This window comes from Paroedura picta, chromosome 17 (genome assembly GCF_049243985.1).
Source record: "Paroedura picta isolate Pp20150507F chromosome 17, Ppicta_v3.0, whole genome shotgun sequence".
Taxonomy (NCBI): Eukaryota; Metazoa; Chordata; class Lepidosauria; order Squamata; family Gekkonidae; genus Paroedura; species Paroedura picta.
Window position 1 is genome coordinate 20,623,091 of NC_135385.1, and position 14,579 is coordinate 20,637,669.

Here is a 14,579-nt window from a genome sequence, read left to right on the forward strand (position 1 = left end):
CTGCGGAGGGGGGGGCGTTTCTGCAGACAGCCCCCCTCCCCCCCTCCCCGACCCCTGCGCAGGAATAATAATTATTTTAAATGGACGGCTCGAGCTGCGTTTTGCAGACGTGGCGGGAGTTGGGAAGGCGGCCAGCTCCTAAACTGGGGCGGGGGCGAGGCTGTGCCGGACCCCCCCCCCCCGATCTACCGTCTCCCGCCCTGGGTCCTTCTGCAACGCTCCTCTCAAAAGCACCGAAGGCAACCATTTGCGCCCCCCCCCCTAAAAAAAGGAGGACTTACAAGTTTTGCCTCCTCCAGTTTGACCTGCACCCCCCTTCCCAAGACGACCCCTCCCTTTCCCCCTCCCCCTCTGCCCACCCCGCCCGCCGCGATCTTCCACGGGGGGGTCTTTCTCCCAAGCAAGCCCCCCTTACCCCGATCTCCCAGAGCTCCCTCCTGAGCAAACACGTCCAAATGCGGCGCTTTCAGGGCTCTGCTGGGTCATTCCTAGACGTCTTTTTTATTATCATTTATTAAAACCCCCTTTTAAACAACACATTACGAATGCTGGACATCCTTTTCAAACCGCAAGCCTCTACGGGAGAGAAAGCAGGCAAAACTCGCCCCGATCTCACATTTTCTTCTCTGTTTGGGGGGGGGGGGGCGGGAAGGAGACGCCTTTAACTTTTTTTTTGTGTGTGGGGGGGGTCGATCTTAATGATTAAAACCCCAATTCCCCGGGTGGGGGATCCAGTTGAGAGCCGCGGGGTTTCCCGCCCTGCATTCCTCCAGCTGGACCGTGTCAGTTTCCTGCAACGCTTCCTCCCTTTGGAGAAAAAAAAATACTCTCTCCAAATAAATAAATATATATTCAAAAAATACTTGCCTAGCTGTCTCTCCTATGTGTCTCTCTCCCCCCCCCCTTTCGACACACACTTTTCCTTTCCCCTCTGTTGGGGAGGAGGGGGGGGAGAGCTCGCTTAATCCCAGTGCAAATGTTTAAAAAAAGAAAAGGGGAAAGGAAAAAAAAAAAGTCCAGCAGTTTCAAACCGCCCCCAGCCCTCCCGCGGCGGTTTCCAGGCTCCCCCCCTTTTTTTATAGAGAAAACACGAGGGGGGGGATCGGAGGGAGAGGGTGAGAAAAAGCGACCGAAAATAGCAAGCGGCAAAGGGTGGTGGGGCGGGAGGCTGGGTGTGTGTGTGTGTAGGGGGGGGGGTTGCTTTTAAATATATATATTTTGGAAGCCCAAAATGCCTTGCAAAGCAAAAAGCGAAGCGCAACGCCTGGCGAGGAGGGCCGGCCGTAAGTCTCCTCTCTCCCCCCCCCTCTCCCTTCCTCCCCCCGGGGGTGACGACTTGGCAGCGGGACTTAATGGATGGACTCCAAATTAGCAAAGGATCAACAAGAAGATGGAGACGGGGGGGGGGGGAGGCGAGGCGAGGCGAGGCGGCGATCGCGGAACAGCATGAATGCGCCAGAGGCGCATGGCGGAATGGCAGCGACGCTCCATGCTCCGCAGCAGGACGGGGGGGGGGGGGAGGAGGTGGGAAACACCCCCCCTCTCCAGTTTTCCCCTGGATTTTATTTGATGTGGTTATCCTTTCTCTCCCTCCCCCCCTCCAAACAGCCAAGCTGCCAATATAGCGATTTAAATTTTGAATTTTTGCATCGCCCAAACCACATCGGAATCGGGGTGGGGGGGGGTCTCTTTCCAGCGGGCTCTCATCCCCCTTCCCCCCCCCCCAAAAAAAGCCAGGCGGTTCGTGTGTTCGCGAAGGTGTAAGTGGGGGTATGTATATAATCAGCTCCGAGCGGCTAAAACGAGCCCCCTTTTCTGTCGGCTGCAGCCCCCACCCCCTTTCTAATTTTATTTCTCAGGCATTGCAACTGTGTTGCATTTCTCCCCACCCGGGCTCAATTTTGTTTATCCGGCAAAGATATCCTTCCCACCCACCCCCCACCCCGCTATTTTCCCGCCTGAGGCTCCCAAATTAAAGTGTGTTTTTTAGTACTGCAAAAAAAAAATTAAAATAAAATAACAGACCTAGGGGGTTTATTTCCCCCACCCTTGCCCTCCCTCTGAAACATTTTTACAACCTGCCTCTTTTTAAATTCTCCTTTTCTAGCAACTACTAGATCTTATGCACTGAATAACACCCAAGCCCAGAAGGCGGCTAGCGGCAGGTCTCTTATACTACTTTAAAAAACATTTTTATACACCCCCTCCCCCTTTTTCTCCCCCCTTCCTGCTGCAGCAGACTGGGAGCCATCTTGTATGCAGGGTGGAGCGCTGGCGAGGCAAAGAGGAAGAAAAATGCAGCGCTCAGGGGTTTTGGGGTGCTCTGAAAGAAGATGGCTCGGAGATCGCGCACACCCCCCTTCCTCTCTGCACCCCCCAGCCCATATTATAATCTGCCTTGCCATAGACAGCCGTCCAGGTCAGTGCATCTATGCAATCTGTAGGGATGAAATGCCTTCAACCCATTCTGGCTCTCCAGAGTTGTGTGTCTTGTGTCAATTTCATCAAAATTTGGGGTGGGTTTTTCTGGGAGGGGGGGTTGCTGTTCATCTTGCTTTGCCGCCCCTCCTTTTAAAAGGTGAAGCCGAATTCATTTGATAATGCTGTGTGTGTCTGTTGTGTGTGTGTCTGTGTGTGTGTGGCTATTTAAAAACAAACAGAAACACAACTCTTGTTTTTCACAAGCCAGAAAGTTTTTTTTTTCCCCTTCGGTCAATAGAATGTATCCACATCGCGTTACTTTCTATTGCTTTAGGAACAAGGTGGATACTTAAAACAAAACAACCGAGTTTATAGATCTCCTTTGAGGACATTGTAACACTGGAATGTATTTCCCTCCCCTCCCTCTTTTCCAAGCCTGGGTGACTGGATCGGCATTTGTCAACAAAATAAATATTGCATTAAAGCATTTTTGAAGATTGTGTCTTTCCTGTTCTTTAGAACCACCCCCCCTCCCTCCCTGGCATATTGAACAGGCTTACATTTGGGGTGGGTTTTGGTCTCTGCAGCAGAAATCCTATCGTTATAGGGAACTTCTTTGGCAAAGATCCCCCCCCCCCAGGACCACCTCTCAAAGCTCATCTCTACCTCAAGTTTGCTGCACCCTTTAAAAGAAGGCCCCTCAAACTCTGACCCTTAAACAGCAAACACATGAAAGGATGGGGGGTGGTTGGTTCTGTGACCTTCCCCGTGATGTGTGTGTGGGCCACATTCCAAAAACGATGACAAAATTAAAATCAGTTTTGAGCGGAGTGCCTTGGCTCATAAAACTGTCTCGTACCTGCTTTCCCTTTCAAAACCACACGCTGCTCTGGCTGTAGGTGCACGCCTGTTAGATTTAATAAGAAGGGATGCTGGCTTAAAATGCCCTTCTTGTATTAATTCCGGGACCTCTTTGATTTTGTAATTCTCGGTTTTGTTTGTTTGGAAGGGCCTTTCCCCAGACTCCAGGTTGAGCAATCCACTGTAAGCATAAGGGGAACTCTGCCCCTTCCTCATCTCTATTCTGTAGCACTTTCCCTGTACAAAAGGATTTACAGTACGGGACTAGCCAACCCCCTCCAACTTCCCATTTTATAATAAAGCTTTCATGTATGAGATCAAAGCCTTTCCCCACTTGCTTACTTTATAAGGCTGGGAGTTTGAACCACGCTCCACACTACAAAGCCATCTGATGCTTCCCCCCCCCCCCCCATAACATTCTCTTCCACTTCCCCCAAAGTAATCCTATTCATTCATTCATTGCCCAGTTGAATAACCCTGGGCTGGTTTTTGCATGGGATATTCCTATATGACCTTCCCAGTTCTTGTAATGACAGTTTGAGTCTTAATCACAGGTTTCCTTGGTAAATTATGTGAAATCGGTTAGGATTTGGGGTTTTCCCTCTGTTGGAGGGGGTGGGGGTGTTTGATGGACTATATTATCTTGTCTCTGTGCGCAAATTTTTGCATGCTCTTAGATGCTTCGATGGTAGTGTAAGGGATTGTATTTCAGGCCCCTCCACTTGGCCAGAGACCTTCCTTGAGCCAAATATAGCTCATCCAAGACAGGAGCGCTACATAACTTGTGGGCAGAATAATTCCTCTTGCTGCGTGTCTGTCACATCACACTCTCACATACACATACACACACACACACACACACTGCTGCCCAAAGAGAACCCTTCCCCCACCTGGGTGTTAAAAGTTTGCATTTCTCACCTGGATCTGAAATCTCTTCCGTGCCTTCCATCAAAATCGAGCCAGGACACTTCTGGAGGGTTCGCTTGGGCACCAGCCAGAGGCTGGATTTGGTGCTATTCCTTTTTAGTCAGACCAGATGCCAATTGTATATCTATTTTTTAGAGCTTCGACACCACCCTTCATGGCAAAATCGTTTGGTAAGTGTAGAGTCCCAGTCTAGTCCTTTCCTTGGGGCTGCAGGGATTGTCCCTAAAGTTGCCTGCCAGCATGGCTTACATGGGTCTGAGAGACCCGAGTTCAAATCCCCACTCTGCCATGGAAGCTTCCTGGGTGGCCTTGGGCTGGTCGCATTCTCTCTCCTTCATCTAATTTACGAGGATAAACAGGATAAGCGGGAATTATGTATGCCGCGGAAAAGGCAGGGTGAAGATACAAATAAATGCCTCCAAAATCGAAGGCATTTAGCAAGCCGGGGTGTGGGTGGGTGGGCGTGGGTGTGGGTGTGTGTGTGTTCCCTCTGTACCTGGACAAGATGTTCCATGAATTTACACTCTAAAAGACCACTTCATCGGCTGTATTTACTGTACATGGGCGATGCAGAGATACATAAATATAGATGGGAATGACCTGGTATGAAGCAGTTAAAAGGATGGGATTCGATGTGCTTGACATTGCGTTCCTCCCTCTCCTTATTCCTGGAGTTCTCCTTCTCAGTGGAGAACCTTCAGACTCTCTTTCCCAGGAAGGAAAGAGGGGAAAGGTTTACATCCCCATTTCATTAGGCATTGCATAACTGTTGCAGTCTTCGCAGCCCTGTCTGCACAGCTGCAGATCTGCACTATATGGCAATACAGAATGCCGCGCAGAACCCGGCTAAGATTCTGTGCGTGTCGTTCCTGGAGAACCGAGTAAGAGGAAAAATGTTGTTTTAACTGGTGGGTCTGATGCCACAGTTTCCTATGACAGCTCCACGTTCCATGCTGGGCATAGCTGCTCTCTCGTTTTTTAAATCACCTGTCCCTTCCCCAAACCTGCTGAAAATTTCAGCGGGAGAAGGACTTGGTTTTTACAAATATAACAGGGTCTCGGCAGACTTGGGGTGAGAAGCGTCTGCGTTTGTCCAAAATATTACACTGAAGTGACTTGACATAGGCTAAGTAGCCGACTGAACACTGAGAGAGTATAAAATCCTTCCTCAGCACCTATGCCACCCTTTTCTGCAGGTGGTTAGCCCAATGAAGCTGGTAAGGGGCATATGGAGGGGTGTGTGTGTTGCGTGGTGTGTGTGTGTGTGTGCTAGGCAGGCAGATCCAGCGGGGGTGGGGGTTGTGCTATATCTGCATTCTCTTTGATTGTCAAACACCCAGCCGACATTCCTTCGTGAGCACCATCCGATGCCTTGGGATGTGGCTGCTGCCCTCTGTATCGGGCATATATACCCAGCTAATGCAGTTTGCATTGGCGTGAAGGAGAAACATCCGTGGCCGAGTGCCTTGGGGGGAATGACACTCTGTAGATGCACACACAAATCACACTGTGATTCATGAATAGCCATCGCCAGGTAACTACTTAATCGAGAAAGTCCCATTTCTACAGGTTATTGTTATGCATTGTTTCTGCGGAATTGTTTCAGGTTACAGGGACCTCTCAACGGTTCCCGGCTCATTCACAGGCGATAAGGACATCCATTATTTGGGGAGATTGACCGCTCTTTTTTTTTTTTTTTTTTGCAAAGCAAACCAGCCAGCTTTGCAAGTACTTTTGGTTTTCTGCTTTAGGGAGTTTGTTGGGGGGAGGAGGGTCATTCACATTTTTTTTTTCCAATTCAAGCTTTTGGATCAGTGGGAATAGCAGGGCTTGTTGAACAGGCAGTTTGTAGGGGACGGGACTTTTCCCTTTCAAAACAGCCCCTTCAGCAACACCGCACAGAAGAAAAGCTGCATCGCCCCACGTACAAACTGCAGAAGTCAAAACACAATCCTGACTCTCTTTACCAAATAAATGGAAATCCACCCTCCGGAACGTGTTTGCTCAGAGAAAAAGTCCTACAGTGGCTCTTCCTTATAAGTAAATCCACCCAGCATTACACAGAGAGGAGCTCCTATCAAGCCAGTATCTTACAGTCCTATTGGCAAATTCTCATGTCTTTTCCCTTCCTGTTTCTTGAAGCCGCCAGGATTCCAGCGCAGGCTGTGAGATTCTTAACCAAGAATCTGACAGCTGGACCGAGCATCGTCTTGGCGAAAATCCTAACGGAAGCAGCCAGAGGAGTCCCGATGCTTGCTGAAGCAGTACCTGTTTTTGGCCGCTATCTAGCAGCCCATCAGCATCCTGCAGCAAAAACCTATGCATCCATTCATACCGTCTCTCCCACACACACACACAAAACGCAACAGCAGATGTGCTATGAACTTACTGCTTTCCTCCTTCTCGAGGGCTGAGTTGGGCTCGCCAGAGGACCGGGGGCATGCGTGGGTAAGCCAAGTCTTCAAGCCACTTCCCGACCATCGGGCTCCCGATATCTTGTTCTCTTGCAAGGCAGCCTGCCGTCAGAGAAGGTGGCTTTCCTCGGGAGTGACTCCGGGTCGAGCTAGTTGCAGAGGGTTAGCTGTGCCGGTCTGTGGGAGAAACAGCTGGGTTTTAGTCCAAACACGCTGAGCTAGCTGGGGGATCTACTTCCCAGTCAAGGTGCGGTAGCCGACCCAGCCCCTTCGCATCCCTCTTATCTGTTATCTTAAAAAAAAAAACCCTCCTCTCCCCACCAACCCCTTTCCATCAATAATTGTGTCATTCTCCCCCACATCAGATAGTATTTCATTTGGAATTAGAATACAGTGGAGGAGAATCTTTTCCTTTCTTTCTCCCCCCCCCCACACATCTGGTATAGAGTTTGCTTTGAGCAATAAATCCCTGGAGAGGAGGGAGGGGGGGGGGCTTGGTTAAGAATGTGCAGTCACACTTCCAGAATTAGAGTGTGCTGGCAAAGCATTTTGGATGCATTTTTAATGTGTCGGCTGGTTGCTGTCCCCCCCCTGCTTTCCCCGGGCGCAGCAGGAGAGATATTTAAGCATAAAGCTCCTAACGTGGACGTCTACGGGGTTGAAAGCCACAAATGGGCTTCAAAGGTGGCGTCGCTTTTCTTTCCCCCTCCCTGCTTGAATCTGCCCGGGTGGAACCTCCGAAAGGAAAGCCAGTTTCAGAAACAAGGGGTGGCATTAAAGATGGGGATGGGGGAAAAGAGAGCTTTGAATCCATCCATCCATCCCCCCCCCCCCCCGCAAAGAACTTGCAGAGGAGTTCAGCAAATGGAACCCCGGACCCAAATGTCTTGAGCAAATGTAGACCAGCTGAGCTTTGCTTGGCCTGGGAGCCGGGAACGCTGCTGCTTCTGCTGCCTGTTGATTCCAGGAGCACTGGAGTGTATCCACTTCAGAGACATGAGAAAGGGGAGAAGGGGTGGGGAGGGACGCTGCCATCATTGTTTGAGAATTTCCCAAATAGCAGACAGCTGCTGGAACATGCCGGCTAGTCATAGGGAAGAGGGACTTAGGTGGGGGGGGGGGAATGGTTCGGGCAAGCCCCTCGCTCTCTATAACGCTGGATAGCGTCCCTTTCTCTAGCCCCAGTGCTCCTTTAAGTGGACAGGATCCACAAAGATTCAAGCCCAGACACACATTGGGGACCCACGAGAGCTTTGAGGTACCACCCTTGCCGTCTGATGCAGGAGACATCTGGCATCCCGCTTTCAAACTTTCCATGGGGTCAGGGTGCCTGCCAAAGCACACCAGCTTTCTGGGTAGGAAGGAAGTAGCCATGCTGCTTTAGGATCCATGGCCAAGTCTTCCATTTTGAGAGATGGAACGCAGCCCATGTTGGGAGTTTTTCCGGAAATCCAGGGGGCCCTCCATGACATGTGTACCAGATTTCATGGTGGGGGGGGGAGAGTAACCTCCTTGAAATATAGATACTCCCATGAACCAGTGAGGCTCAGGGGTCTTCATACGCATGTGGGGGAATGAAGCTTCCCTTGTGCTAGCATAAAAGGATAATTCCCGAATTCTGCTGGATACGGGCCTTCATGCACCCCCTGTCGAAGCAGTACCATTCCCACCTGTGAGCAGCTAAACTTGCTTTATCCACGCCTTCTGGTTCACACTCTCATTTTTTGTGTTTCACAGGGCATTAGGTCACCCCGAATCGAAGCCATTCGCACCTTAAAAACCTTGGCATATATGCCAAGGGGAGCACAGCACCGGACTACTTAAAACAAATAAAAAGTTTTATTATGAAGAGAATGCTTTCGGTTGCATTTTGTGCGCCGTGTTTTGAAGCAGTACTGTTCAAAATCTCCGGGTCTTTGTTTTCCCTTCTTGCCGTCAGTATATTTTCGAGCTTATACAGAAGGCTGGATCCCAGGAACAGAGTAGCTTTCCTCCCACTTACAGAGCCTCCCACATGGATACCTAAATAGACGCCCTCCAGAATTGGTATGTGAGGCCTAAGTGTGGAACAACTGCCTCTAAAACGAAATCTACTGGCCGGGACTGCAAAGAATTAGGGCCCTTTCACACACACACACACACACACACACACACACACACACACACACACACCACCCACTTCCAATCCACTTTCAGGGCACTCTGTAGCTGAATTTCACTGTGTGAAAAGGCAAAAGTGGATTGAAAGGCATCTGTGAGCATACGTGAAAGCAGGAACAGTGGGAAGCAGGTAGCTTACCCACCCCTGAATGGTACAATATTCGTCTCTTGCATCTTAAAGACCACATCATAATAGCCAGGGCTCCAGATTCCAAACTGGAGAGCCAGGGACACAAGAGAGAGGCGCAATTTTAAATCTATTCATGAGCCTGGAAGTTTGGCCCTGTGCCAGCAGAGTAAATTAGACAGTGGACTGGTTTTAAAAATATGTGTACACTTAGTAAGCATAAACCTACATGCATGCAGAGAGAGAGAGAGAGAGAGAGAGAGAGAAAATCATCTTTTAAAAGACTCAGCCGGTTATGTAATGATCTACAATTAGTTATCCTTTCTGTTTTGACCTTTGAAGCCAGGGTTGATCAATAACGGGACAAAATGAAACTGGAGAGACGGAGAAAGGCTTGTGTTATCTTTAAAATTCCCCCTAGACGCCTGACTTCGCCAGCTCATGGCACAACATTGTTTTAATGCCCCACTGCAACGTCAGCTTAAGGACTGATGCAGGCGGATAGCCGTGTGGGTCTGAAGTGGCCGATCTAAACCGGAGTCCAGTGGCACCTTTAAGACCAACCCACTTGGATTCAAGGTGTGGGCTTCTGTGTGCAGGCACACTTCCTCGGACAATCAGCTTAAGGACTGGCTGGTGAAAGGGAGGGGAAGGCATTCAGAAGGACTTTTCAGAGTCCTTCCTTATCTTCTACCAAACATCTATCTGCTGAGATGGAAAAGAGATGCCCAAAGAACAGCTACGGACTTGCCTACAAATATGGCATTTAGGTGGCATTTTGAATATCTTCTCAATCAGCACTGAAGCGAACATGGATGGTCAGGGGTCCGTTTCCGTTTGGCAGAATCCGTTTTCCTCTTTTCACAGACCCACCCCTAGTGAGGAGCCCAACGTAGTCTTTCTCGATGGAGTTTATCCATCTCTTGTTGGATCATCTTCCTCTCTCCATTCAACGTTCCCTGGCATTTTCGTCTTTTGCAGTGTCATCCCATGACGTGAACCAAGTGCAATAACCTAAGTTTAGTCACTTTAGCTTCTAGGGAGCGTCCAGGGTTGATTTGATCAAGGACCCACTTATTTGTCTTTTGGGCGGCCCACAGAGGAGTATCCATAAAACTCTCCCCTGACACCTCATTTCAAAGGAATCAAGTTCTTCCTGTTGGCTTTCTTCAGTGTCCGGGCTGTATCAACAGTGGCCTCAAATCAAAACTTTAAGATGTCATAGTCCCCCATTGATCAGGCCCCACCTGGAGTCCTGTATGCAGTTTTGGAGGCCTCACTCCCAAAAGGAGATGGACAAAATGGAGAGGGGGTAGAAGATGGTCCAGGGCCTGGGGACCAAGCCCTGTGAGAAAAGGCTAAGGGACTTGGGAATGTTCAGCCTGGAGGAGGTGGAAAGGGGACACGTATGTGAAAGATTGTCACTTGGAGGAGGGCAGGAAGTAGTTCCTGTTGGCAGCAGAGTATGGGTTTAAACTATGTAGAGAACGGTACTGGGGATGGGAATTCACAATCAGAGTAGTTCAACAGTAGAGTCGACTGCCTAAGGAGGTGGGGAGCTCTCTCTCACTGGCGTCTGGAGCAGATACTTATCATGGACGCTTTAGGCTGATCCTGCATTGAGAAGGAGGTTGGAGTCGATGGCCTGTATCCACTTCTATGATTCCATGCTTCTGTTGTCCAACTTTCACATTCATACATAGTCCCTGGGAATACCGTGGCATGAATTGTCTTTATTTTGGTCGCCAGGAACACATCCCTACACTTAAGGATCTTTTCTAGCTCCTTCGTGGCTGCCCTTCTCTGTCTCCATCGCCTTCTGATTTCTTGCTTGCAATCTGTTTTGGTTGGTGACAGAGCCAAGGAATACAAAATCTTGAACAATTTCCTTTTCTCCAGACACATTTTAGGTGTGTCAATAGCTTTTGTGCTGTACAGAATCAGGCAGACTTGGTTCATTGGCAGACACGCTAGGAGCCCCCCACCCCACCCTGGTCTTCTCATGTACCAAAATGTTTGAGGTCCCCTAATATTTTTCGGGGGTAGGGCAGGAATGACCAAGTGGCTAGAGTGTATCAGGAGGAAGAAATAGGAGCAAGTTCATGAGATTTTGGTTTATTTTTTATAACAAGGAATGTTTTCATTGTTCTTCCCGGGTTTCGGACTATAGTTCTTGTTGTATGATTTGGGAATCTTTTAAAAAAAGAATCCAGATTCACTGTGATTTTCTTCCTTTGGCGTATCCAGAGTGCTCTCGCAGAAGGAGTGTTCCCAGTTTTCAGGTTTCTTGATTAGATCTATCCAGGCCACGGGGATTTTTTAGAAAAATTAAAATACAGGGGAATGTTACCTGTTGATAAACACAGAAGGGAAGATGAGAACCTTGTTGCCCATTCTCCAATGAGGGAAAAGGTCAGGTATGAAGTCACCAATCAAAGTGTCCTTTGTCCCCCTGTGTTTGCAAAGGGAGAACACAAATTGTGCCAACGGTTGTATTTTTCTCAAAGGCTGCTGTGTCAGACATTTGTAATCCTTCGTCAAATAAATAAATAAGACCCAACTGCAGCTTAAAAAAAAAGCAGAGGCAAAAACTGTTGGTTGCTCATTAATTAGAATTTGATTAGCGTGCCCAATTGTTGATGCTTCATCTCCTCAACCGGTCATTACCAATCTGGGTGTTCGTAGGAAGGGGGGGGGGAGATTAATGGAATAAAAACACAGCTCCTGTGAGCCTAAAGCACCCACCAAGGAGTCTTTCTGTTGCTTCTCTGCTTGAATCACTGTTCTGTGCTTGCTTCATTTCAGTCAGGCAAAAGACACAGGCAGGAGGTTCTTCCTGCACGGAAACGTGGCCATCAAGGGATCTCAGATCCTTCCCTCCCCAGACTCGATCCCCAAAATCTTGAGGAATTTCCCAACCCAGAAGGGCCTTAGGGTGCTCTGAAAAAACAGTGGGGTGGTTTAGAATCCTACACAGGTGTTAGGGGAAAGCCCCCTTTCCCCCTAGAGAGCAAATATTTTCAAAATCAAGAGGAGTACGTGTCACAAAACGAAAACTGTCTCTTCTTGATGGGGAGCAGTTTTTTCTTGAATGGAGAAATTAATCTCCACCCTCCTTGCTGTCAAGGTTATATATTGGAGTTGGAAATCTGTTTAGAAATTTGTTTAGAAAATTAAAGGAAGAATTCTTCCTCGGTGTGTGAGCTCCGGACTGTTGAGGGGACATGCCAGGGAACCGGTTTCCTAAAAGGCCTGCCATTCAAAAGTCAAGAGCGTTAATTCTCAGATCCTGCTACCTTTGAATGCCAGAGCTATCTCAAAAGCTCCAAGACTTCCCTTTTTCCATCCCCAAAGCCCCACAACAGCGGAAGGCATCTGCATATCCGTTCAGGGGAAAATTTATTCTTCGCCCCCTCACCCCACGCATGGAAAATATTCACTACTGCATTTGCCATTTTAAGGTGATACCCTGACAGGGACATTTGAAGGTGATCTTCCAGAGCTGTGTTTGGAAGATCACAGAGCATTAACTCAGCAGGAGACAGAGGGGAAGAAAAGTTGAAAAGTTACCTCTGCAGCTCTGGGCCTTTGCTGTGCCCTTTTAAACATTCCCCTCTGTCGACCAGCTCTCTTTTAAAACAAGCAGAATTCTTCCTCCCCCTGGCCCCCTCCCCTGGAACTGGAAAATCCAGATTTGCAATACAGGTCCTTGAAACGGAGATTTTCTCAATACCCTAAACAATAAAGGCGGGTGTTTTTTTTGTGTGTGTGTGTGTTTTTTTGGCCCAAGGTGAAATTCCAGAATATGCATTTCGAACAAAACAAAAAAAGAAAGAAAGATAGCATTCTTTCAACAAAAAAAATAGCCTGGTGGAATTCTTTGCTAATAGCGCCTGTTTGGCCTGGGAATGAACTCTCTGTTTTTGCTAACCTCTGGGTGTCTGGGCAAAGGGCCTTTCTTTCTGTGCCATTTAAAGTATCTGTTTAGAAGAAAAACCCTGCTTCACTTCCTCCCCCCCCCCCCCCCGCAAAAAAAAATGTTATTTCCAGTTTCACAACAGCCATGAAAAACATGATGGTAATAAGGGAGGATATACCTAACCTTGATAAGAAGGGATATGAGGTTCCCAAACAAAGGGGGGAAAATAAGAATCTAGCAATTCTACCTTCCCAGACAGGGATCATATTTACACGTTTGTGTCCTGCAAGTTCCCCGGATTGGGTGCTCCCAGTTTGGCAGAACAGATCCAATGTGAGGATCAATGGATTATCTATGCGGGTGCCCCAGACATAAATAAAAACAGACATAAAAAGTCTACACATCAGATGGAGAGGCCGACACACGTCCCCACAAACATATAAGCCAATACCCAGCATGTTCAATAAAGCAATCCCAAACACCATTTAGGACTTGGAAGACGGTAACTCTGCTTAGGGTTATGCTGTAAGTCAATAGGTCTATGTAGAGTGATCACAGCCAATAACTCTATATCGGGGATTCCCAACTAGGGTTCTGGGGTTACACTGGATCCCATTCCCTCCGTTGCCTTACAGGCCTAGTTTCTTTCTCCTCAACGGGAACGGTAAATGATCGATCGATCGATTGGCTGGCTCCCAAATCATACTTCCATGCCCACTCCCCTGAAGGCACACGTCAACGCTTCAAGGGTGCCTTGAAGCATGACAAATAATTCAGGGGCTTTTTCAGCGTCAAAAGGTTGGAAAAGGCTGCTCTTCACCAACCTGTCTTTGGTGGATGTAGGTCATCCTTTGTTGCTTTTTAGATTTCTTTACAAAACAAATGCTTACACCAATGGGAACTTGGGTTCCTTGCTTGGCGACAGGCATCAACAGAGAGTAATAATAACAACAACTTTATTTTTTATAGCTAGGCCATACCAGTTGGCTCAGGACAGGTAACAACAGTGCCGAACGGACCAGTTCACAAACGCCCTTGCCAGATAATGCGGTGGTAAATTCCTCGAGATGTACCTATGCTACACTCCACGGAAGTTACTTCCAAGTGGTTAGCCATGTTGGCCTGCAGGAGAAGAATGAGGTTCAAGTCCAGCAGTACCAATAAGATCTTCAGGATGTAACCTTTGAAGAGACAGGGAGCTTTGACTCTCGAAAGCATATACCCTGGAAGTCTTGTTGGTCTTCATGGTGCTAGTTCATTTATTGGTAGAAACCAGCGGTGCAATTATATGCAGTTAGTTCAGCGTCAGCCTATCACTTTGCTTAAGTGTCCGAGTTCTCAGGGATCAGGCTTGCCTGGGCTTTCCAGGTCGGGTTAGAAATAATCATCGTACGGCGTGTGTGTAATGCAAGTAACACCAAATGAGTCTGTGCAGGCTCAATAAACTGTTTAACGAGGGAATCTCCTAGCAGGAGTGTGCCAATTTCCAACAAAATAACAAACAAGTCCCGGTGAATTACCCTGGTTTCGGTAAACTTGGCCGGCGTATAGTGTCACAATCTGTGTCAAAACGAATTAAAATAATGTCATGCCGCTTCCCAGAGGTCTATCGTAATAACACAAATGAAACCGTCACAAAGGACACTGAATTCCTCCCCAAAATAGGGTGCGATCTTACCGATGGACGAAATGAGATACAATGGCGACGTCCCCAGGAATGTGAGATTGGCTGCATGCAGCCGGGAGATCC

General features: G+C 48.2%; 2 protein-coding genes and 1 long non-coding RNA gene across 10 annotated transcripts in view; 1 reads left to right on the plus strand and 2 right to left on the minus strand.

Annotated features, from left to right (window-relative positions):
• Nucleotides 1–7,070, minus strand: part of TNRC18 (trinucleotide repeat containing 18) — a 78,105-nt gene extending 71,035 nt beyond the window's left edge. For 2 of the 6 annotated variants that reach the window (XM_077317217.1, XM_077317212.1), the window contains exon 1: nt 6,599–7,070. The gene's annotated coding sequence lies outside the window, so the exon portion shown is untranslated. Of the gene's footprint in view, nt 1–415; nt 435–867; nt 953–6,598 lie in introns of those variants that run through there. The other 4 variants (XM_077317215.1, XM_077317218.1, XM_077317213.1 and 1 more) reach the window with 4 other exon arrangements.
• On the plus strand, nt 1,125–8,477 carry LOC143827560 (uncharacterized). 3 transcript variants are annotated; one of them, XR_013227350.1, is made up of 4 exons: nt 1,140–1,283; nt 2,237–2,419; nt 6,352–6,657; nt 8,361–8,477. It is a non-coding gene; the product is annotated as an uncharacterized LOC143827560 (long non-coding RNA). The 3 variants fall into 3 exon arrangements; XR_013227351.1 differs by lacking the exons at nt 6,352–6,657; nt 8,361–8,477 and adding an exon at nt 2,756–2,916; XR_013227349.1 differs by lacking the exons at nt 6,352–6,657; nt 8,361–8,477 and having other exon boundaries at nt 1,125–1,283; nt 2,237–2,916.
• A 2,589-nt stretch (nt 8,478–11,066) lies between these two features.
• FBXL18 (F-box and leucine rich repeat protein 18) overlaps nt 11,067–14,579 on the minus strand; it is an 80,635-nt gene continuing 77,122 nt past the window's right edge. The window contains exon 6 of the mRNA XM_077317220.1: nt 11,067–11,260. Within this exon, the coding sequence (XP_077173335.1) occupies nt 11,257–11,260 (4 nt within the window). The 3' untranslated portion in view covers nt 11,067–11,256. The remainder of the gene's footprint in view (nt 11,261–14,579) is intronic.